At 39.3% G+C, this 24,463-nt stretch overlaps 1 protein-coding gene across 1 annotated transcript; it reads right to left on the bottom strand.

Annotated features, from left to right (window-relative positions):
* Nucleotides 1-1,569: 1,569 nt before the first annotated feature.
* LOC120802188 (GDNF family receptor alpha-4-like) lies at nt 1,570-24,288 on the bottom strand. The gene is made up of 8 exons (XM_040149730.1): nt 23,783-24,288; nt 13,745-14,011; nt 13,546-13,638; nt 13,074-13,443; nt 10,680-10,789; nt 10,039-10,173; nt 7,483-7,619; nt 1,570-4,793 (listed from the first exon to the last, which is right to left on the bottom strand). Exons 1-8 carry the CDS (start codon nt 23,835-23,837, stop codon nt 4,602-4,604), a joined length of 1,359 nt encoding a protein of 452 aa, XP_040005664.1. The 5' UTR covers nt 23,838-24,288; the 3' UTR covers nt 1,570-4,601.
* Between the last annotated feature and the right edge of the window lie 175 nt (nt 24,289-24,463).

The raw sequence follows: 24,463 nt of genomic DNA on the forward strand, positions 1-24,463 counted from the left end.
TTATATATATATTACGAGGACAGTGCTGGGATATTAAGCAGCTCGAGTTCCTCCTGGGGCAGCACAGTGGCTCAGTTGTGATTACTGTCGCCTCACAGAAAGAACGTTCTGAGTTTTAACCGAAATAGAGCTGTACTGTGTGTGGAGTTATATCCCCATATCTGCTGCTGTTTCCTCAAACCCCAAAATAAAAATGGTAAGCGAGGAGTACCGCTGCCGTCGCCCTCAAAGGACCATGTCAAAATTTTGCTGACAATTTGCAAGCGCATGCCATATAGTTTCAGATCTTTTCATGTACTTACTCTTCCAGGCAGCTGTTGGTTTCCATTCATTTCAATAGAGTTTGACATTCAACTGGCACACTTGTCAAACTTTAAAATTCTGCACTGAATTACCTCAAAACAGTAATGGGACTTTAACACACATAAACGCAACAGTGCATGATGGAAAAGTTTGTTATTGTAAACAGCGAATAAAGAAATACTGGTACATGTCAGACCTCAACACAGTCTGAGACAACCAAAAGGAATAAAATTAGACTTTATGGGGAAAACTACTTGGCAGCATCATAGTATTTCTTGGAGAGTGGAAGCTAGCTGTCCCATATCTGAATGTAGATATCTGTAGAAAAAACTGTCAAATGAAGTAATAGTGCCAAGTAAGAACCATCTGGAGAGAAAACACCCTCTTTATCCAGCAAAGATATTGAATATTTTGATCCCTATATATAATTATATAGGGTTGCCATAGTTTAAAAAAAGTTTTGCAGCCTCTGCCTTAGAGACACACCGCTAGCGTAGCTACAAATATTTTTGACATGTTGCAATAGTAGAACCACATACCTTTAGACATTATAAGATGATTGAGGTCTAAATTTCATTTAGCTGCCTCAGTTTCAGGGTATTCTGCATGATGGCTCACCGTGTCACTGTCATGACTTACTGGGACACTTGAATGCTTTTCCTACTATGACAAGTCAAACTGTCTGCTGTGAAAAAAAGGTCCATTTTGTCAGTGTTATCACTGCAAGGTATAATGCAGTTGATTGGTTAATTTGAAAAGTCTGCATTGCATTGCCTCAAAAATAACAATAACTTTAAATATAACTTTAAACAAAAATGCAACAATTTTTGGTAATAAAAATTGTTTTTGTAATGTAGCCAAAAATAGCATAGTTATTGTTTACAACTCAAGTTTCAAGAATCTGTTAATTGATTTTCAAACAGAGAAATGACTTGAAACTCATTTCTGACACTAGCAGCATTATTTACCAAATGTTTGGGAAGTGTATGTGATTTGCGGTAAATGAGATAAAACATGAAAAACCACTGAGATTGTTCTTTAAGCCTCTCTCAGAACCTGAGATTGGTGGCTGCCCTCAGCTCCTAAATGTTTGGAGTAGTTAAAATGCAGAGGATAATTGTCCTCAGGCAGATTACTGAAGCACAATTTAACTTTGTAGACAGTTGACTGAATTTGGACATAAAAAAACAAAGGCCCAGAGAACTCATGCTGTACTTTTTTTAATTAAATCACAGGGCTGAAGCCAGTTTCCGTTACAGCCTTTCTTTTTTTCTTGAAATCATTCCACTGTAGCTTGTTCCTGCCACAGTGTTGTCATTTTAGATGTAGAAGCCCCAAGTAGAAGCCCACCTCCATCAGTCAGAAGTAAAATATAAACACAGTAAAATATAAATGGTTCAGTTCATCCAAACTGGCTATAAGCCTGGGAAAACCAGTGACTTATCATTTCTTTACAGTTTCTGAGCCATTTAGTTTTTAATTACAGCAAATTAAAGTCCAAAAAGTGTCGAAGCTGTATATTTTAGCATGCATTTAAAAAAATTAACTAAGGGTTTTCAGTCATTATTTTCGCACTGAAATTGACATTAAACTTGTATGCAACACTCCCAATCCCATCAGGATGTATCAGTCTTTTTCGTGTACCACTTGTGAAAAGAAGAAGTGTTAAAAAAAGGAAAATGTTAAAATGCAAGAAATTCATACACAACAGTCATTTCTTGGTCATGTAAAGTAAAGCAGATTTTTCTGTTACACATGAAAATTTCCAGTGACTTTTATTCTTCTTTTAACAAATCCGCACAGTTTCTGCTATGTCACAAAATTACACAGTTATTACACGTTATAGTCAGCATTATTTGGCATGTTTGATATGTCTTTAAAACAAGGTTAGTGTGTGAAGCATATTACTGTACATAAGTCTCTCAACTGGTTTTTCAAGATACAATCTAAGAAATGAATAAGTCTGGGAATATTCACGAATTTTCTTTTAAGAATTTCATTTATGGATGGAGAATAAGCTTTTTTTTCTTTTCCTTAACTCATCAAAAACTACAAGCCATGTTTCATGTAAATGTTAACTTTACATAGTTTACAAATATAAACAAACCTATTGAAATGTGATAATACATCTAAACTCACATTCAGTCATTAAGGCCAGAGCGCCCTGGAAGTCATTATTGACACTTGTCACTGGATGCTGTTAATTTGATGCTTTCTGACTCGCTCCAGCTGAGAGACTTGAATTAGCAGCATCATTGATGCTGCACCATGACAGTTGTGACTGGTAATGTTTCTGTAGCATGTTTATTTATCAGTCCATCTCTTCTATGTTGTGTTTCTGGTTCATATATTTGGATACCAGTCTTGTCTGTCCAAATAGGTACTTTTTATACCTACTAAGCTTGCAGTCACACTTCAGAGCTTTGTTAATTGGCCCTTTTCCTCATCTACTTCTTGGCTTCCTGTAGCCAAACTCTCAACATGAATTTGGTCAAAAAGCTACATGGTGTCATTTTACCCTGAAGTGGGTAAGTCATTGAAAGTCTACTAACCTTACAACATCCATTCTAGTCTAAGCTTCACGTGGTGATGGAACTACACTTGAAAAAGCTTTCAATGCGTTTCTTCCTTTAAACTGTCTGTCCTTATCAAAATGTCTGTCTTTGTGTCAATAAACCATCATGTAAACAAGTACAGTATTGTGGGCAAAAAAGTACTGGGGCCATACTGCCTCCTCAAGTGCTCTAATCCTGATTTAAATGCACGACCATTCAAACTGTGGCTCTGGTGTTGGATTGGATGAGCATGTATAGCTGTGATCTTTTGACCAATGATTTTAATGTTGTGATATGTTTTTGGAAATGCTTGGATCAATTTGACAACGGTGAGGTCAGTGGACTGCAACGCCATCACTGTAAATATTACATTACATACAAGGATTGTCTTTAATGATAAAAATGAATGTATGTAAGAATGTTCCCTTGCAGAGCTCAGACAGTTTATATCTTTGAAACTAATGCCTCCTTAAAAGTTTATCCCTCCTAAAAAAACTTCACCATACTTCTCTTTACCTACATCCCTGCAGCTCCGTAATTTCACAAGAAAATGAGCCATAAGAGAAAAAATCATTAACATCAGCAAAAGATATTTCAGGCAGAGATAATGGCTCAATGTGCTGCTCAGTGATCAGAGCAGCCAGCAGGCTTTACGGCCTCCTGTGTCCGACCCTATCTCTGCATCTCACTCTCACCACATCTAAGCACATGATGGGGAAGGAGCACTAAAAACACATCTCCTAAGGATAAAAAAGTGAGAGGGTACGACAGCAGTAAATTGGCTATTGCCTCTCCTGAGCCTTATTCCAGGCTTCCCCCGCATGCTGAGCAATTTGAATTGTGCTGTAATTGCTTATGTTGCTTTTCTCTGCTCATCATTTCTACCAAAGAATTTGATCTCATTACACTTGCCCGTGGTTGAATTCTCAGTCACTCACCCTGGTAGGAATAGTACTAAGTGGTGTTAACAAAAGAAGCAGGACAGAGTGACTGTTGCACTCAGCTTTTCGGAGCAGTAAGTGAGAATAACCAAAGATTGAGCAGGCATAAGATCTCTCATACATAATTACAGCGCATTGGTTCACATCTTATCATTTTTTAAAGGAAGCCATTTTAAAAAGTGCTTTTTTTTGTGGTACAAAGTAGTTTAAGTGTGGTGCAGCTTCTTATCAGCTTGTTGTAAGGTGGATTATCTTACTCAACCACAGTATGAAGGAGGGAAGGAGAAACGGATGTGACATGAGTTATAAAATAGAAATCAAAAGCCATGCTCAGGTCTGGTTGAAGTGGAGAAGACTGGTTATGGGTTTTGGGAACACGTATAGTGGATGTGGCCTTGGGCGCTGTGCTTCTTGTTAAAAGACGGGATGTACTTTGAGTGTGAAGCCAGCTCTAGATAGAGTATTTGCCCAGACAGCACTTCTCAATTCACCCATGCACTCATATATCTGCTCACGTTGTTCCCTTCATTTCATAGGAGAGTACTCGTGCAAAGTCATGTCAGATACTGCAGGACTACTGATATCTTTTAACTCTTGAGGAGGCAGTGATAGGAGAAAGAGAATCATAAAATAAAGCAAGGGTATTTTTTTTAAAAAGAAAGAAAGAGAAAAGTTAAGAAGAAGCATTTCCATTTCTTCCTCGCAAATTTCCTCTGTGGTTCTCTCTGAGTGCTGTGATGGATTTGAAAATGGTAGCAAGTGTAAAATATGAGCGGAGAATGAGATGCAGGGTTCAGTAGCCCTAACACTTCCAGTCCAAGATGAGCGTAGGCACCAGCAGTAATGGTAACACAGGTACTGCTCGGCTAGCTGCTCCTCGCTGACTCCCTCTAGCCCCCGAGTCAATGTTAGAGTCCTTCTCAGAATAAGGTGGGATGATGTTGAATTCCTCGCTCTCCTCCTCCTCCTGCTCCTCTCCCTTGCTGTCCTCCATCTGTAAAAGCGGGGAAAGAGTGATTCTTCCAATTAACAGGAGTGGTGAAGCATGGGGGGAAGTTCAGGATGTAAACTTCACGAGATAGTCCACATAAACACAGAATTCAAAACTACATATGAAAATATTCTAAAGCTGCAGCCAAAAAAAAAACCAGGGCACTAACCTAAGATGTGTGGCTTTTGAAGTAGACATAACTGTGGACCAACTGACAAAAAAAAACGCATCTATCACTTGTATCACAAAAAACCTGCAACAAATACAAATTTTTTTGAAGCTATTATTGCTACATTTTCTGACTCTGTCATTTTCATAAGTGTCTGCTACTTGACAACATTTGAGTTTTTTTGATAAATTTGAATTATGCTGTTTGGTGTTCAGTCCTCTAACAGTCATTCATGACGTAAGTGTTGAAACAGCCCAGACCTACCAATACTTGGGGACTGTGTTTGATGACAGATTAAGATTTATTGAAAATAAATGTCAGGGTGAAAAAGACTCAGCAGCATCTCTACTACCTAAGTAAGCCAATCTCCTTTCGAGTAGACCAAAAAATATTGACAATGTTGTATTCCTCTTGGAATGGAACAGTTTTAAGTTATGTATTTATTTGCTGGTTCACGAAAACTGATTGCAAGGTGTTGTTTTGAATTGAATTAAACTGGTATTAATCATAAGAACTATGTTCTGTATTTCCTAGGAGCCCTGGGAAACCAGACAAACCAAGAGGCCTCTTAGAGGGTGACACGTTTTATAATAGTAAGAAATGGTAACAAAGTGAAAGTGCAGCCAGTTTTGATGCCTTGCTTACTTTTCTTATACATTAACATGCATTAAGGCTGATTTGGAGATATAAAAAGCAACCAATCATACAAGGCTCTTCGGCACTGTGGTACAAAAAAAGATTGAAAACATCAGAAGCAATTAAGCGAGCCAATAATGAACAATTCTCCAAAAACCACACTTTCAATAACTTAGATTTCGAATCTGACTCAAAGTGAGTCCCTGGTCTTTATTACCCTAGTCATTATTATGGCTAAGAAAAAAATAACCATGTACTGGCAGAAATCCCAGATCCAGATCTATGCCAACACCTTTTTGATAGTTACTTGGCTCAAAACCAATCTGTCCACCAAAATAAATGTCTGAGGTTCGCTGCTGACAGAATCACAAATATAAACACAGTTTAAAGACATTTCCAGTGTGTATCAGGACACAAGGACACAAAGGACTGGGCTTTTCCATCTGATTCGGTCCCTCCGCACGAGTCTTTTAAAACAGAGGCCCGCTGCACATGAAGTCAAGTTTTCAACTGTGGAGGGCAAAGCTGTAGGGGGGAGACTGTGCTGTATATAAACACCTAAATACACTCATTGGAAGCAGCAACAGCTGTTAGCATTGATTTTGACGCTTGCTCGCCCAGCTGTTGTGTTACATTATGTGCTGTTTCCCTGCAGATATATGATCCTAAAACATGGAGGGTGTGCTATAAAATAAATTTTTCTACCTTTTGTTGTTTTTTTTTTAAATTGAGGAATGCATATAATGTATTCAGTAAGCAAATTGGTAAAAGTTAAGTGAATTTTGAGACAAAGTTATCGTTTTGTTATTTTGAAAACCACTGGCGCACTTGTTCTTCCTCCTCCCTGTTACTGCTGTAGAATAGCTATCCATTTACAGTATCCATTTCAAATTTTCAAATTTTTAATGGGCAATTGAGTTTTTCTGAGAGTAAATTGTGACACTTAATAACGTCAAATGAAACTTTCTTTTTTTACAGGAGATGTATTGTTGGCATAAAAATGCATCATCTAAACCTATGTCAGTGCTAAGAAATAATAAGGATACTTAAATGCTTCATCTTTAAATGAACTGTATATCTGGATTACCAGTACGCAGCTCAACAGCGGCCGGGTTTCAGTGCTGTAAGGGATCGTGGGATGGAATAGGAGCAAGAGGAAATGCGGAAAGAGAAGGATTAAAATGGTGAGAAAATGGGAAATATCAAGCAGATGGGTGTGCATACATGAATATTATCAGTAAGGGTTGAGTCTAGTCTAATGCAGCAAACACCTACGGCTAATCCTTAACCACAATGAGAGGTAGGGGTAGCAGAGGGAGGGGGAGAGAAATAATCTTAGGTTATACAGGAAGCTGCTGGGCCCAACTCACTGCTACTGTCCCTGTGATACTTACAGATGGGTGGCAAATTAAAGGAAAAACCTTACAAATTAGTGGAGAAACAGGATGACAATGCCACCATCCATAGGGCAGGAGGGGTCACTGAATGGTTTGATGAGTATGAAAATGATGTGACATCTGGCCTTTGCAGTCACCAGATCTCAACTAAGTTGAACATCTATGAGAGATTTGGACCGATGTGTTAGACAGCGCTCTCCACCACCACCATCAAAACACCAAATGAGGGAATATCTTTTGGAAGAATGGTGTTCATCCCTCCAGTAGAGATCCTGAGGCTTGTAGAAACCAAGGCGCATTGAAGCTGTTCTGGCGGCTTGTGGTGGCCCAAAACCTTACTAAGACACTTTATGTTGGTGCTTCCTTTAATTTGTCACCCATCTGTAGGTATTACCACTTGATATACCGTTAACCACTTCTTCAAATCAGCTTGTAGCAGGTGTTTAACAATAGCAAATGGTGAGACAGTGAAGAAGTAGAGAACACTTACACTGGTGAATTCAGGGAGAGTGTTAACGTTGACGTGGACCCTCTCCTGGTAGACACGCGGGGAGGGCTTAGAAGCTGGCACAGGAGTGGTTTCCAAAGGAGGAGGTACGGAGATTCCCATGGAGGTGATGGCATTGCCTGAAACAGAATCAGCAGGGATCATCTTCATTAGGTGCACATGATGATTCATCTTTGAAGCCTCACCAAAATATTATCAGTGACTTTTATAAGCGTAGTTTCAATGACCAGCTCAGCAAATACTTTGCCTGATTGGGCAAAATACATTTGAATATTTTAAGCCACATTACTGGCATGGCTCTAGGGGTGGCAATATTATCACAACTACTGGATGGATCGCCTTTATATTTGGTAGATATATCCAAGGGGGACTAAGGATGACCTGTACTAGCTCTGGTGATCATCTGACTTTTCATGTAGTGCTGTCATAAGGTCAGAACTTTTACTTGTCCAATACTTTCTTTTTTGACCAAATACCTGCACAGCTAATGACATTCCAATCAGCCATATAGCACTTTTTGTTTAGTGCTAAGTAGCAAATGTTCGCATGCTAAACAAAGATTGTGAACATAGTAAACGTATTACTTGCTAAACATTAGCATGCTAGCATTGTCATTATAAGCGAATGATTTATTAGGGAGAACTGATACCATGTTCATAGATGGCGCCCTATTCGTGCCTATTAAAGCTGCTCACTGGACACATATGCCACCACTGGCTTCCTGATGCTTCTGTGTTTTGGGGCCGGTAGAGCATGCCCACTCCTTGACCAGCACACATGAATCAGATGAAATAATTTAATCCCATGGCTCTTCTAGACTTTCCAAACATTATTGGACTGAATGGATCAAATTCTGATAATAAAAAGAATAATTTCAGGTGATGCTCATAAAAATGTTTTCACCATTTTACAGCCATTTCTTTTCCAGTGATTGTGTATGGGAAAAATGCTTTTTGGGCCAGTGTGTGTCACGTGATGACCCTGTGCAATACCATGTGTGGCCACTACACCAAAATCACTTCACAGCCCAGACATGTTCCTGGGAGCTTGTTATGAGCATGTTAGCATGCTGACATTAGCATTTAGCTCAAAGCAACATTTTGCTTAAGTACAGCCTCACAGAGCTGCTAGCGTCGTTGTAGACTTTTAGTCTTGTTTTTCCTTAAACGTGAAAATACGGCCCAACTATTGAGTGTATCCACATCAAAGATTGTGGTGAAAATTACCTTAAAAAATGTATCCATTGCCGTTTCAGTTTATTTAACTTTAGCAAAAGGGTGGAATACATAAAAGGCAAATGAATATTAGTGGTAGTTACCTAAAACTTAGCAATGGGAATTTGTGTATTATACTCCCCTTGTACTTTTATTTACAATTTGCATTATTTTGCCATTACAATGAATTTAACTTTAAACAATATTTTTGGATGATGAGAAATAACTTGGTGCAGGAAAAAGGGACATTTCACTGAGTAAAACTGACATCTACTGATTTGTTCACACCTAATGTGGATTCTTCATTCAATGAAACAACCTATCTGGCCTTTTACCCTCATTATTTTAATGTTACACAGTAAAGATTGTTACATTACAATTGTTACTGCAAGTACTTTTTCAGTAACTAACACTTTTATACTTAAACAGTACTTCTTGAAATGTATCTTTTGGTGCTCTTTCCACCCCTTTTGGTTTGGCAACAATTCAACAAGAAGCCACTTCCTTTTGGTGAAAGGATTTGTTGACTCCACAGAACTTGGAAATCACATTAACATTTGGCAGCCAGCCACACATTAGGGAGAATGTCCCTTGCCATTCATTTATTTATATGAAAACATTACAGTTCAATGGTTTGCCCTTTCAATAATCAATTATTACCCACCTCATTTGAATTCCGCATTAATGCACATTATAAAATGCTCAGTTAGAACAGCATTTCAAGATCAATTTAGTTTGTACTCAGATATGATAGCTAAAAGGTAATAATTCCTCTGTCATTATCTTGACAAAGGAAGCTATGGTAGATGAGTTATTTAACAGCAATTTGAGCAGTGCTCTGAAGTTTGGAAACATTTTGTCACTCAAACTACTGGACTGAGCTATACAAATAATCAAATGTTCATTACTCTACTCAAACTCTTTGAAACTTTGATTTTTGATTGATATACTATATTAATGTATAAACATTATTAACATGGTTAAAGACATTCATCATTTGCAATTATCCATCGATGATGTTGACAACATCATCGATGGACTTCCCTGCAGACCATAGAGCAATAAGGTGAAGAAATTTGAGAACCTTGACACTAAATGTACCATAATCTTTGCTGTGGTTGAAACATCCAGAAAGTTAAGGATTTTAGCTTGAAGCACAGCTGTGTATCTGCATGGCCATTTACATATTTCATACAGGAAACTCTCAGAGCTTTAACTGTTTTTGTGCTGGAACTGTTAGCTCTTAGTATTGTGACTCAATGTGGACAAGCGACCCTGACGCTGTATTGCACGGTCTGTGGTAACCTCATGATATTTTACTCACGCAGACATATATTGTTGCTGAACATATGCAGGATACGCTGACAGCCCTGCCATTCGTTCCCACTGCCATCACATGTGCACCACTGGGACACTTCTGTGCTGCTGTTGCTCACATAGTTGGGAGTCATGATGGTTCCTGGGTAAAGAAAGGAGACAAAAGTCACATTATAAGTGCAACTTCCTTATTTGAGGAATATTTCCCTCAGGCAGAAGATTTTCATTTTCAGCACACACTTCTTTGGAAGGTATAACGCAGTCTACTAACAATATTAGTTGCCCTGGGGATCCAGTGTCACAAATTTTTCATCTCGTGATATTGATAATTGCAGGTACACAAAATTACTCTGATACAGTGTGGGAAACAAAAGGAAATAATATTATCTAGGTCATTTTGTAGGGCTGCTGGAAATGCCATTTTTAAATGAAGTTTTTTAAAGTGATGTGACTGGATTCCCAGAGCAGCTTTTGGCAGTTGACCATTTATGAACCTCTGGATAGTTACTTAGTGGAACAAAATGAAAATTGTATGAGCCAAATATCTCTGTTAGACACCTTAATAAGTCTTTGAGTAGCTCTCTGTTCTTTTCTAAACTGTTAAGTCTTTCAAGCTTTTCTACCTCTTTTCCTCTTCCTCCATCTCACCTATGAGTCCAGCATAGGCCTTCAAGCACATGGCTCTACTCTCTCGCATACAGCCAGAGGCAGACAGAGTGGAGGGCTGGCAGTTGTGTTGGAAATCAGCGAACCGGGATCTGAAACACACACACACACACACACACACACACACACACACACACACACACACACACACACACACACACACACACACACACACACACACACACACACACACACACACAAAAGAGAAAACAGTTTTTCATGTGTCAACACAGAGCAATAGTGCATTTTCAAGTGTTTTGACAATTTCATTTTGGGCTTTGGGGTCAAGCTGAAACAAAACAACACAAACTACAGTGCAGTGTAAGAGCACAAAACGGAAAACAGGGAAATAGATAGCTGTTGACTAGCATTAAAACCATGTGTTACATTAAAACCATGTGTTATTCTAGTAAAACGTCAGTGAAAGTTGTTTGTTTTTTTTAGCTCACCAACAACAATGCCATTTTTCAAAAACTTTCTTCTCCGTGGGGCAAAACACCAGAAAGTCAAGTCTAATAATATTATTGCATTTAAATGCTACACTCATACATATAGTAATTTTCTGAAAGCAATTTTACTTGTTTAAAGGTACTGAGGGAGAGAATATTATCCTCATTGTTGACAGTAACAGCTAATTCCAGAGGATTAAAAACTATAGATTTTAACAGTAGGTGCCTGACGTTCACAATTAATCTGTACAACAAGCACACACTGTCTAAAACATCTTGTCATTTGTAGCTGAATCATTCAAACATTTCATCAATATTCTAAAGGAAATTTATGATGTATATCTTGAGCTAACTGAAGATACTATAAGGAGATGATAATGTTGCTGTTCCCACACTCATTAGTAGAAACACATGGTAACCATGCATGTGGAACAGAAGAGCCTAATGTCAATGGTAGTTAGTGCTCCTCTCTGTTTTTGTTTCATATCCGTTTCTAATAATGGAGAGGGAGGATTTTGCATGGCCTTCTTAACTTCAACTGACACACAATTTTTTTTTCTCTTATCATGAATAACTTCTGTGACATTTACACATGGACTAGACTGTTATTAAAGTAAGCAAGTCTTACACATTTATGTACAATAAGAAAAAAAGAGATTTGACTAATAGCCTCACAAAAGCTGGCATAATCATACTGCTGAGCAGGGGCATAGCCATGAATTCTGGGCTACTAAAAGCAAACGGCTCTGGCTCCAGCTTTTATTTCACGACTGTAAGTGAGGAAATTAAAAATAAAAATGGACTCTTCTTTTTGGGTAATTTGATATTTGAGCTGAGAACAAAGTAGGTGAAAGAATTTATGTAAGTTATAAGCTAGTACACAAAACAGATGACCTCCACCGAGTCTGTTATTTTCTGGATATCCTGGCCTGTGTCATCATGCTTACATGGCCACTTATCACGGGCAAAAAGAAGCTGTGTTCTCAGGCCTTGATCCCTAACAAAACTGTTGAATGTATTTCCTTGCCCATAAAACATTTGCAAAGGTGACTTTTCCATATTTTGTTTACATCCATATTTACATCAGCCTCCGGTCTTCGTCATCCCTGCATTTGCTGGCGCATTGCTGCATTTCTTGGTGTGGTATGACCACCACCAGTTGAATAGCGTGAAACCAAGGTACATTATACTGTATAGCTTGCAAACTCTACAGATTTACATTACTGTCTTCTCTAGTCACTTTGAATGTGTATCATGCTGCTAGCACGCTCACACGCTGCATGTTTGCACGTGTGCTATTAAGAGCAAGATTAGTCAAAAAGTCAATTCGTCCATTGACAGAAAATTGATAAGCAAATATTTTGATAACTAATTAATAGTTCAAGTCATTTTTCAAGCAAAAATGCCAATACCATGCCAAACATCGGATAGTTCCAGCTTCTTATATGTTATATGTCCTATTCGCTGCTCATCTTATAATTCAGTAAAGTGAATATTTTCACTTCCCTATCTTCAGAAAACAAAAACTATATGGATATGTCACTTTGGGTTCTAGGAAATGGGGATGGGCATATTTCACTATTTTTTCTTGTTGTATAGATTAAACGAGAAAATAATCAGCAGGTTAAACGATAGAGAAAGTACTTGTTAGTTGTGGCCCTACATGAGATACAAACAAAACAGGAACCCGCTCATAATACTGCAGCTATTGGTCAAAGCCTCAACACTGGGCCTTTAATTTTGCCATTTTTGTAGGCTGCTGCGAATAGGGACATACTAGCTGAGTCATTCTGTGTGGTTATCTTTGTAGCATTTGTTACACATATTCTGATACTTTACACCTTTGTGTTTTGTAGTATGCATTGTTAAATCTGCACATCTTCCCTTCTGTGTTGTTCAAAGATAAAGCACTTAGCATCCATCTTACCTACACAGCTCATCTCTGGAGCAATAATTCTGCAGGCTAAGGCAGTTAGGCTTGCCCACTCTTTCCTCCCCTTTCACATTCTCCTCATAGGAACATGACGGGACGATGGTTTTCCTCCGGCGCTCCCCACACAGAGTGTCAGAGCAGGGACAGAAGAGCAGAGCAAAGCTGTACTCCTCTGGCACACGCTCCAGGAAGCGCCGCAGGGCTTTGTGGCATTTCTGGCGGTTACAGCTGTTCTCTGAGACTGTTGCTCGCTTGGTGCAGGCTACGACATATTCTGACCGCAGGGAGCCACATTTCTCATACAGGCCACAGTCCTGAGCTGCCCTCAGACACTGGTTTTGACCATCCACAGAAAGAGTGGAAGCTGGGGTATTTGAGAAGGGAAACAGAGAAATGTACATCAGAAAATAAAAATCATGATATATATTTTATTTGTGTGCCAAACTAAGTAAGAGCAGTACTCTACCTGCCATGATGGAGGCCATACGAGACATCTCAATGTTTCTCACCAAATTAAACTCCAGCTCTTCATATGGAGACACCTCATACTCATCATATGCTAAAAAAAAAAAACCCAGCACAGTGTAGAGTAAAATCACAGGGATTATGCAGCTGAGAGGTGAAAAAAAAAAAAACCTCACACACATGCCAATGCTGAAACCCACCTGCAAATCTCACGGTCCAGTAGACCCTGAGGCAGTGTTCCTCCCTGCGAGAGCCACGCTGACACTTGCAAACTTGAAGGGGGCGGTAATGCTGCAAGGAGTTCTGTGCCTCCAGGCACTCCAAACGGGCATCTGGGCCAAGGGGCGACACCGCCTCCTCAGCTGCACAGTACTCCAGCAGCCGATAGAGGACCATGCAGGACTGCTCCTGGATGCAGCCCTGCTCTGCCACCAGACAGTCTAAGGATGCAGAAACCGGAACACTACCTGGAGGAGAGGTTGATTTTGTCAGGGGACAAAGCTGTTGTTTGCCCACATTACCATCCATAGCTGCATTGCTGTATTATGCATATGTATTATCCAATATTAGACAACAGAGCAACGTGAGCGTGCTCCTTCACTGCACTACAGGTTACTATAATATCCAACAAGGAATGTTAAATTGAAAACACACAAGTGTAATAGAGTGGCAACGCGAGCGAAACCTCAGTGCTCCTCATAGTAACACAGGAGTCCCTCAGATAATTTAACAACACTATAAGGTTGTGCTATGGCTACAATTATATCATAATTATTTCATCATCTTCTCATTAGGACTCCTAGTTGACTTCTCTCCTAATGTTCTTATGTACACAGGTGTACAGTATAACTTTGCCTTTCTTTGAATGCACCATTTTTTTCAGCACGCTGTCTCAAGATTTGTACTGATGAGAGTTACAAGTCCATCCAAGCTTCTTTTTAAAAAAAAAATGCTCCAGCTGCCAGTGAGCTTAAATGTGGTACCGTGTGAAGCCAGGTATTGTATGTTAGCCTCATCTTTCATATCACACACCAAAATGCTCCTGAATCAGTGAGCTCAACACATTCTATCATAAATTCAGAGAACTTTTACGGATCTATGGTGCCTTCCTGTCAGGTTTGAAACCTGGCTGTCAGGCTGTAGCTTATTCTCCTCAATGCACCTTTTTTTTTTTTTTTAATTTTTGCATTCTGTCGTATAATCTCCTGTGCTGGCGTCACGTGAAAACTCTCCCTGCTGGTTTCTTCAAGTGCTTCTTAGGAACGTGGGCATACAAGATTTGAGAGTCAGCTGCCTAACAGCATTGCTTTCACAAATTAGGCAGAAAATAAAGGGGGGAAAAAGCGATGCCGTGCAAAAGTGAATTTGGTAGATCCCTGCATGAAAAAGGATGTTGTTCAACAGCCAACTCTCAAGTTCTGGATCCCCCTTGGATCTTCCTGCAATTACTTGAACCAACAACCAGGCAGAATTTCCAAAAATAGTTCCTTCCTGTCCTTTAACTAAAAAAGAAAGGCTACATGATGTTCAGTGTGAGGGATGACCTTCCTCCAGTAAATGTGGAGTTACCTTACTCTTGCCACACTGCCATAAACACAGTAGTAGACATGCATTCATCAATCTGAAAAACTGGGATAGGCTATTGTAAATCATTGGTAGCAATGTAAAATATACAGAAAAACATGGGCTAAAAGATGTAAAAACATTGGTGTGGTGCTTGAACATTTTAGAAGTGACACATTAAGTATCTACGGAGACATGTACTCGTGGATGTCTTGCACAAAAGCACTGCTGTTATTATTGTAAAAGGACACGTGAACAGCTGCAGGCAAAACCTTTTGCAGCAGGGTCCCTTCCACTTGGACCAAGCTTTTCACCAGTGTCAGACACTGTCTCCACACATAATGATAGAGACAAAACCAATATATTCAGCACAGTTCATCTTTTTCCTACCACGACAACTGATACTTTTTGCTTCCAATTTTGCCTTCAGACAGTGACTCAACTGAAAAGTCCGCCATGAGGATGCTGTCCCCCGTAGTTGTCTCAAACAAATAGTCTGAGGCAAACAAGTCTTATATGATGCATCAGTACGTTGCACCTACAAAATACGCTGCTTGAAGATATTGTAGATTAACATCAGCCATATATGTATTTAAAAGGCTTCGTCCCATTAATTTATACAAGGGTCGTTGAGTACAAATGTGTTGCATATCACCAGCCACATTTCCTCTAAACCTAATACATTATTCAGTTTAAAAACAGCCGTGTTGGTCCATAGTTATTATGCATTAACACTGTTTGACAGTGTTCTGTCTAGAATGAATGGACGTGAAAAACGAGAAATCATTTCATAATACTCATTATTGCTCCATGAAAAACAAAATGGTGGCAGGCCAGAGGAAACCAGGGAGAAAAAATGAGAGCCCTCTTCATAAAAATTCATTCTGATGGAGCTTTACGGGAAATTAATTTTCTCAAATGTGACATATAATTGTTCCCAGCAATTACACTTTATACTCCTTGTTTCCAAATTGAGAAAGAAAATAGCTTGAGTGGGCAATATACACACTTTTTTTCTGCTTTATCTCCCTAATTTGCTATATCCTGCCACTTTTTAACAGCACAAAAGGAGTAGGCTGGCGGACATTTAAATTACGTTGTGCAACTACAAATAAATGTAGTAAATGTTCATGTTTGAACTTAATGCACGCCTGTTAACAAATACCTGTACCTCTTGTATTCTCACATGTACTTATGCTTCAGTACAATAATATATACTGTACATCACACAAGCTCATATACAAACACACACACACACGCACATCATTGTGTTAGATCGGTCACACACTTCGATTAAGCTCCTGCTGGCTGGTGGCACAAAGCACGGCTCCAATCCAATTGTGCTGCTGCATGTTTTGCAATTTCAAGCGCCACATGAGGTCCATGTCTCACTTTGGTATGAGACATATCATAAACAGAGGCTACGCTTCATCGCCACTGCAGGAAACCTGCCAAGGCTACTGTAGTGACTTAATAGGCGGAAGGTGAGAAAAAAAAAAAAAAAACACAGAGCAATGAGTCATATTCACAGCCTCAGCTCCTCAAGGTATGTAAAGGTGTTGATTACCTGTCTATCGACTGTGTGTATCACCACACCTTGATAATTATACTGACGTATTAAATACCGCCATGTTTAGCTGCAATTTCAACAGACTTCATGCAAGTTTTCATCATTATTCCTTCTCAGTGTTTGCTCCCACAGGCTCATCATTGATAAAGACAGACTATCAGCAGTTCTACTTTCCGAGAGCCTGTCTTTGAGCGAGCACACACACACACACACACACACACACACACACACACACACACACACACACACACACACACACACACACACACACACACACACACACACGAACACACGCACATACACAAACAGATGACAAAATCTATGTAAAGTACAGAGCAGCTCTGTTAAATCTTGTCCAGTAGACAGGTCATAATTAATTTTCTTTAATTGAACATCATTTGATGTCATGATGATAAAGAAGCACCATGCTCACATTATGCTGTTTGAGGTGAAACAAATTGTTAAAGTAAAATTCTGGGTTAACAGAATTGTGCGTCTGGGCATTGAGTGTGTGTTTAAAGCAAAAAGAAAAGGACAGAAAAGCGAACGGGAGATGAATTACTGTGATATGTGAGCCATAATACACTCTATTGATTTCTCACTGATGTGATTAATAGAATTTGTGAGGCAAAGCTGATGAAGGTTAACGCCATAAATGGCAAACCACACACCACACACCGACAGTCACAGGGAACAAAGTGGTTTGGCAAATTTCTCTTCCTTCCATTCACGCGCATGGGATGGGTAGCAGAGCATCCAGATTGTTCGGGAGTAATTTGACTTGAGAGGAGATCATGGCGGGAGAGTGCGACTCTTGGAAGGAAGTCTCAGGCTTTAGGAGGAAACGGCACCAGGATGGAGCAGAATTGAGACCGGAGACACCTGCCTGCGATTGCCACTAACTGTTACTATTTGCACTCATTCACCTCACTTGCAATCAAACCAAGGACTTGACTGGTCCTGACTGGACTGTACATAAACTAGTGTGTTTAGCTTGGCTTACCTGGAACTTGATGGAGTTTTTACGGTATGCCCTGATATAGACAGAAAATTGATCAACAGCTATTGTGATAATTGATTAATCCTTTAAGTCATTTTTTAAGCAAAATTACTTGTTCCAGCCTCTTGAACGTGAATATTTGCTTTTTTTCTTCGGTCATCTATGTCAGCAAATTAAAGATTTTTGGAACCAGGTCAGACTTTTGTTGAACAAAACAAGCATTTTGCAGATACCAAATTGGCTTTGGGAAATTGTGCTGCGCATTTTACACTATTATTTGACATTTTATCAAGCAAACAACTAATCAATTAATCAAGAAAATAATTTGCATCTTAATTGGCAGTGAAAATAATTATTAGTTGCAGCCTTAAATTCAACAGTATTTTAATAGCAGGAATGACAATAAACTGTTTGAACTTTTAACTTTGAGGATGCTAATGTCCTAATGCCTCACAACGATACCCTGTTGTGTTCATTAGTAGCACATTATTTCAGTGCTGCGATTCCATGAAGCACAGGTGATTCCAGTGACAGAACTGACCGTTGATGACCAGCATATTTAAGATATTCTGGATATAATCTCATCCTGGTTGATGTAAATCCAATATAGTATTTATATGTGCTTTCTCATATACTAATAATATGAATATCATCAATATACTGTGCAGTTAACTCAATGTTAATGTGCAAGTAAACACACTAATTGGCCTTGAGAGACCAAACTGGAAAATATGGGACTCATAAAATAGGAGCAAGTAAGTTGCAGGACAATAGAGCACATGTTTGTAAGTCAAAAGTAATAATGATTTTCCTGCCAGAATGCTTATTTTAATTTTGATTTAAGCTACTACATTCAAAAAATACTCTATATATATTTATTAAAAATTGGACAGAGCAGATGGCTAATGAAAGGGAGGTCTTTGTAAACATTAGTAACTAGTAGATTGGGTCCAAGCCTAAAAATACACAAAACAAAAATCATCCCATCCCATTCCAAAAATTAAAATGCCTTTATTTCACACAGTAAAGCTGGATTAAAAACACTACACCAGCTTGTGCCATTAGTGTTTATCAGTCATTTCAGTTTCGGACTTTTTGATGAGCCGCCTGGTTTTCATTCGATACTGGAACAGACTTCATATCTGTTGGCCTGTTCTGTATTTGTGCACAAGTGGACAGAGGTGTTTGCGCAGGACTTACACAACTGGTTAATTAGTGCTTATTAAAACTTGTGTGGGCTCTTATTGACACAGCCGTTTCTGCTGAGCTCTAAATTTTGCACTTTCCACCAATCAGCTCTTCGGCTTTAAACTTTCTATTAACATTAAACATATGCTTAACAGTTTGCACATATTCTCTCTGTTATTAGGAAAATTACAGCCATTGCTCTGGGCAACTGCAGTCGAGCAGCTCTTTTTAAAGAAACGGGATAAATTGTTTCTGTGATAGAAATGTACTAATGTTCACACTGTGTGAGTGAGTTTATTCCTCTGTAAATGTTATTTCAAGGCATATGACATTTTAAACTGTGTTGAGTTTTGAAGATATCCAGTATCCAGATTAAATTTTCACACACGTCAGCCGTTTATTGTACAAAACAAAATTGTTCCAAACACTCTTCAAACAATTTCATGTTTATTTATCTGTTTATTATGTGTCATAATTACTGTTATTAAACAAACGTATTTCCCCACACTTGTCATCAAAACTTGCATTGCCCATACATTTTTTCATACACTTTTCAGGGTATTATAATGTTCCCTGAGGCCACCTTTTTCTTTCAGATATTATTACTAAACCGTTCCATACTTTAGCATATATAGGAACACTTACCCTTTTCTGCTCTCCCCTTTCCACTCCTTCCTCCTCAATCCCTCCATGATGCCACACCTGCTGGATTTCGTTATACTCTTCGAACTCTCTGCCTCCAATTTTTGCCATACCATCCAAAACGTCTCCATAATGAATGTGTCTATTCCACGTCTTTCTTCTCGTGGCTCCAGTGGCTTTCTTCACACAATCACATCAGGACCACATTGATGACAGCAATAAAATGTCACGTCTAAGTGAAGACCACGCATAGAGTCTCACTCAATAACTAGGAGACTAAAAATACATCTTCTGTACAAAGCCCTCTTCAGAAAACAACTTGACTTCCTTTTTTCCCGAGACAATACCCTGTCTTCACAAAAAGCTGCAGTTTCATTTAATCATACAACGCTGGCCGAGAACGCCAAAACGTCTTACATGCAACAAAGTTTCACGTGCCCTTATCCCAAAATTGCCCGAAAGTGCCTCTCATGCATGAGCAAATTACACCTTTGTTTGGTCCTCAATTTGTGCAAGCTAACAAGATTGAATCTGTGTGACTGGAGTGCTGAAAAGTGCCGCACAGTTGCACTGTATTTAATCAGTTTTTATGCACACACCCCACAGAGGTAACTCCAACCCTGGAATTATGTTCATTGCTATGCAGCCTTCGACAAAATGCTCACTTGCAGTGAGGAATAACCAGGTCAACGTATGACCATTCTCATTATTTCGGCACACAGTAGAGATGGAAACAGTTCCCCCCAGACGGAACATTTTGACCACTTAACACACAAGTGGTTAGCTGGAACAGAGTAGCTTTTTCTAAAACAAAAGACATAACTGAGAAGTGGCTCCAAAAACTGCAGAAAACATCATAAAATGACTTGAGTATGCCTGTTCGGCGTAATCTAAGTGTTCTGACGGCATGTGGTAAGGGTCAAAGCATCCAGAGGTGAAAACTCAATAGTGCGTACAAGAATCATCATTTCATGTTCTGAATCAACAGTTACCCAGCGATTTAGTGCGCGGGTAAGGTTACATTTAATGAGCTGTGCCACTGGATTGTGCGGCCACATCACGCAGCAACATCCCCTCCTCTGTACTCTAGGTAAAATACATGCTTGCATCAGGTGCCGCATCGGCCAGGCAGGGTATCTGGAGCTGTGTCAATATTTCAGACTTCTTCCTTCTGCTGCCTGATGCAGTCCTAAATTAGGATGTGCCAAATAATTTCTTGGCCAGAAAGCGATTCACATATCGACAGTTTTCATCGGGCTGCGGCTTTGTGTTGGTGCCACCAAGCGTGTAAAAGGGACAATCAAGTTGGAGAGCACACACAAACAAATTAAGTATAACAGGCAGTGACACATAAATGATACAAGTTAAACTTTCAGTTTTTATGCAGTGAGCTTGATAGTGAGTTCAGTAGAAAGCAGGTATCATTCACAAGCCCACATTTTAATGTTGAAGTTATCGTTGATGTGAGCATTTTAATTAAAATGATTTATTGAAAGTAAAACATCAAATATTTGAAATAATTGCATTTTCAGAAAAAGTGTATTTGTTTTATTATCTAAGTGATGGCATGTTGCCAATTTAATCTTTGCGTGCTGTCGTCCTAAATGAAACTGAATTACAGGAAGACAATGCCTCAGCAGAAAGAAAAAGAGAAAAAGAAGAGTCTCCAGCACAGTGGGAAAGATAAAGAGGCCAAGACTTGGATATACCTGTGTGCACAAAGTGCACCGTCAGTGTGTATATCAGATAGTCCAACCCTGAATAGAAACAGCGCGAGCATGTATATACCTAAGACCTGTGTAACTTAACCACAGCCTGAAAATGAGCTCTAATAAATTTATGACAACCTTATTATGGCCCAATCACATCCAATAAATGAAGTACCAAAATAGCAACACTCAGTCACCAGTTGCAGTCTGTAGTGGGACTTCAGCAATAATCCACAAAGGCCTTGCAGCAAAGGGTCAATGTCAAGTTTAATGTCATTCAACAATAGGAAGCCTTGTATTGATTTATGGGAATCAAAGTGATCTAATGCATTATATGTAAGATGTGTTTCCATGACACTGTTATTAATTTTGAAAAAAAAAAAGAACAGACAACACATGCAAACAAAACACAAAACTTGTAGAGAATAACTAATATGTCATTTGATTATTAGATCAAATCAGTGGCTGAAGCCAGAGGAAACAACAGTTCATAAATTATGGAATGTGTTTTCAAGACACAGAATCTTTCTTGTGTTTTCTTATGTTGTATGTCGCAAAGTATGTAGTCCTCTAGCAGATGTGGGACTCCTAACACATTAATGATGACTTTGGTGAATGTTAGCCCTGATCTTAGTGGGGGCGTCAGTGGTGACACATTTTGGTGTAGGCTGTTGTCTACTTCTAAAGTTCCCTCTTCCATTGTTTAGGTCACGGAGTTGTACAAGGTCATATATATTACAGGGTAAAAATAACATTGCATGAAATGAAATAAAGTTCAGAGGAGCTATTTATACAGTACCTATAGACCTATATAGGGAATGTCCAATACTCTTAACAGTCTACGATTAGGCTGTAAAATTTCCATGTAGAAACAAAACAGCTTTATGAAACCAGATTAAAATCAGCAGAGTTCTGCAGAGATTTCATTCTTCTTTAATGATGTCAATAAACTAAATTTAAATCCAATATTTTCTTGTGCAATTAGGTATAATGGCAAAATTCAACATCGTGAAAGACTATCAAATCAGCATTTGTAATGACTCAGATCTCAATTAAATAGCACTTGAAAACAACTGCCTTTTGGATATGATTTCACTTAAGTGCCTGACAGGTGGATCTGACACACTGGGTGAGGTACTGGGTGCTTGAAAGGTTTGACATTCACATGAAAGCATTCATCATTTTATGATACTTCTCTCTTATGGGCAACCTCCCCTGACATTATATGAATTTCCCTGGATGCAGTGAAGCCCACACCTCCTGTACCACTGAAATAATTGTAACATTTACAGTATTTTTATGTATTTCTGCAGTAAAGAGCACAGGAGCTGTGTTTTCAGATGGTCTGTGTTAACAACGGATACGGATACGCGACCTGCAGACAACACATGCAACCACATTCAAATTATGAAAAAAGATCCTCTGCTCAGGCTCGAGCGGTGAAGAACACTTATGATCAAAAATGACATAATTCAATATCAATAACCACAGATCAACAAGCTTTATGATCCATTGGGGGATTTCTTAAGCAGCCACAGTCAGTATTATTGACTTTAATGATAATAGCTCATTCTGCAGGAGCGTGTGTGTGTGTGTGTGTGTGGTAGCGGAGGAATTCAAATTCATGTACTGTAGTGTCAAATCACAGACAGGTATTTCACCATCTTTTGTCCATTTGATAATCAGCAAGGACAAAGAACCATAAAGCACTGGCACTACAAATCAGCCCGTTACGTTACTGCCATAAATTATGAATTTTTGCCGTCATATTTAATCCTTCATCCTATCAACTTTTAATGCACATTTTATGTAAATTGTCGATGATTTACAGATGTGGTTGCCGACCTGCTTTCATTAAAGGAGAACACCATTTAGTTTGACAATTCATGTGTGATATTTCCATGATCTGGGACAGTCCAATCAATATTTGGGAGATGAACAGCTCTCTTTTGGAATGCATCCCAGGCAGAAATATCAGACCTGAACCCAAAATGTCATTACCATGCAAAATCTAATGCTGCTTCTTAGATAATGAATGGTAAACTGATTTTATGGATATCTGTAATGTTATTTTGAGGGTCATCAGAAAAGTTTCACTCAAACCTGGAAGAGAGTTATCATCTGCAAAACTGAGAATATCCTTGATTTTTAAGTAAATCTCTGTCTTATGCTTAGAAGTTCAATCATTCCAAGTTTTTTTTTTTCTTTAAAAAATAATGAGCCAACCTTCCTCTGAATATAGTTAATTTACTAAATGATTGCGAGATTAAAAGCAATACAAACTGAAACCCAGTGTCCTCCTGGATCTGGGCAGGGGGCTTTGTTACAATCCATTGCCTAATTGTTGCTATTCACCAGACATGTGCATGGAAACCTCTTGCAGACATGCATGCATTCTTGTTCAAGTTCTGGAAGGCAAGATATTTTCCAAAAGGGAATACATAATTTGAGCCATGCACTGCCACATTGAACAGACTAAATGCCTGGTGCAATCTCAACGGTGGCCGATACATTCTACATCTAAAACAGTATGCCAGCTGTCAGAGATGAGAAATATGTTGCTTACCATGGGAGAAGACATTGAGCAGAAGTCCAATGATCATCATCCTGTCCGGTAACATTGGAGAGTTGGGGACTGGGGAACTCGCACCAGGCTCGCTGCAGCTCAGTGACCCGTCTCCTGCCACATCCAGCCTCCTCCTCTGCTGCTGCTGCGCCCGCACGGACTGAGGCAGATCGGATGGGCTAGTACACAAAGTTGGCAAAACTGAACCCTGCACACAGCTGGAGCGATTCAAGTTCTCGCGATTTTTGTTGTCCCATTTATTTGTCGGATCCCAGTTATATTGATCTCTAGCGAACGCATCCGGCAGCTTCCAAAAGCCTTTATCCGAAAAGTTTCCCTGCAGCTGGTCACCACTCGGCTCCAGTCTGACAGACTACGGTCTCCAAGTGCGAGTTATGTCGCAGTTGCACTTGTGTGTGCTTGCGTCGCAGCTCCACAGTTGTCCAGCTGGAGTTGAGATCAGAGCGCCGAGGCTGCACGGCGCATCTCTGTTAAAGGCGCAATATGATTGGCGCCTGAGAAGGCTGAATGCTCGCATGGGATGTTAACATGTTTCCTGTGGGAGAACAGCTGGGTAGTTGCAGACACGTCCAGCCGTCAACGTGACGGACAACACAAGGTGTATATCATAGATTGCGTTAAAACGTCTTTTATGTTTGGGGGGGTTACACATTTATTACA

Source organism: Xiphias gladius, chromosome 17 (assembly GCF_016859285.1).
Source record: "Xiphias gladius isolate SHS-SW01 ecotype Sanya breed wild chromosome 17, ASM1685928v1, whole genome shotgun sequence".
Classification (NCBI taxonomy): Eukaryota; Metazoa; Chordata; class Actinopteri; order Istiophoriformes; family Xiphiidae; genus Xiphias; species Xiphias gladius.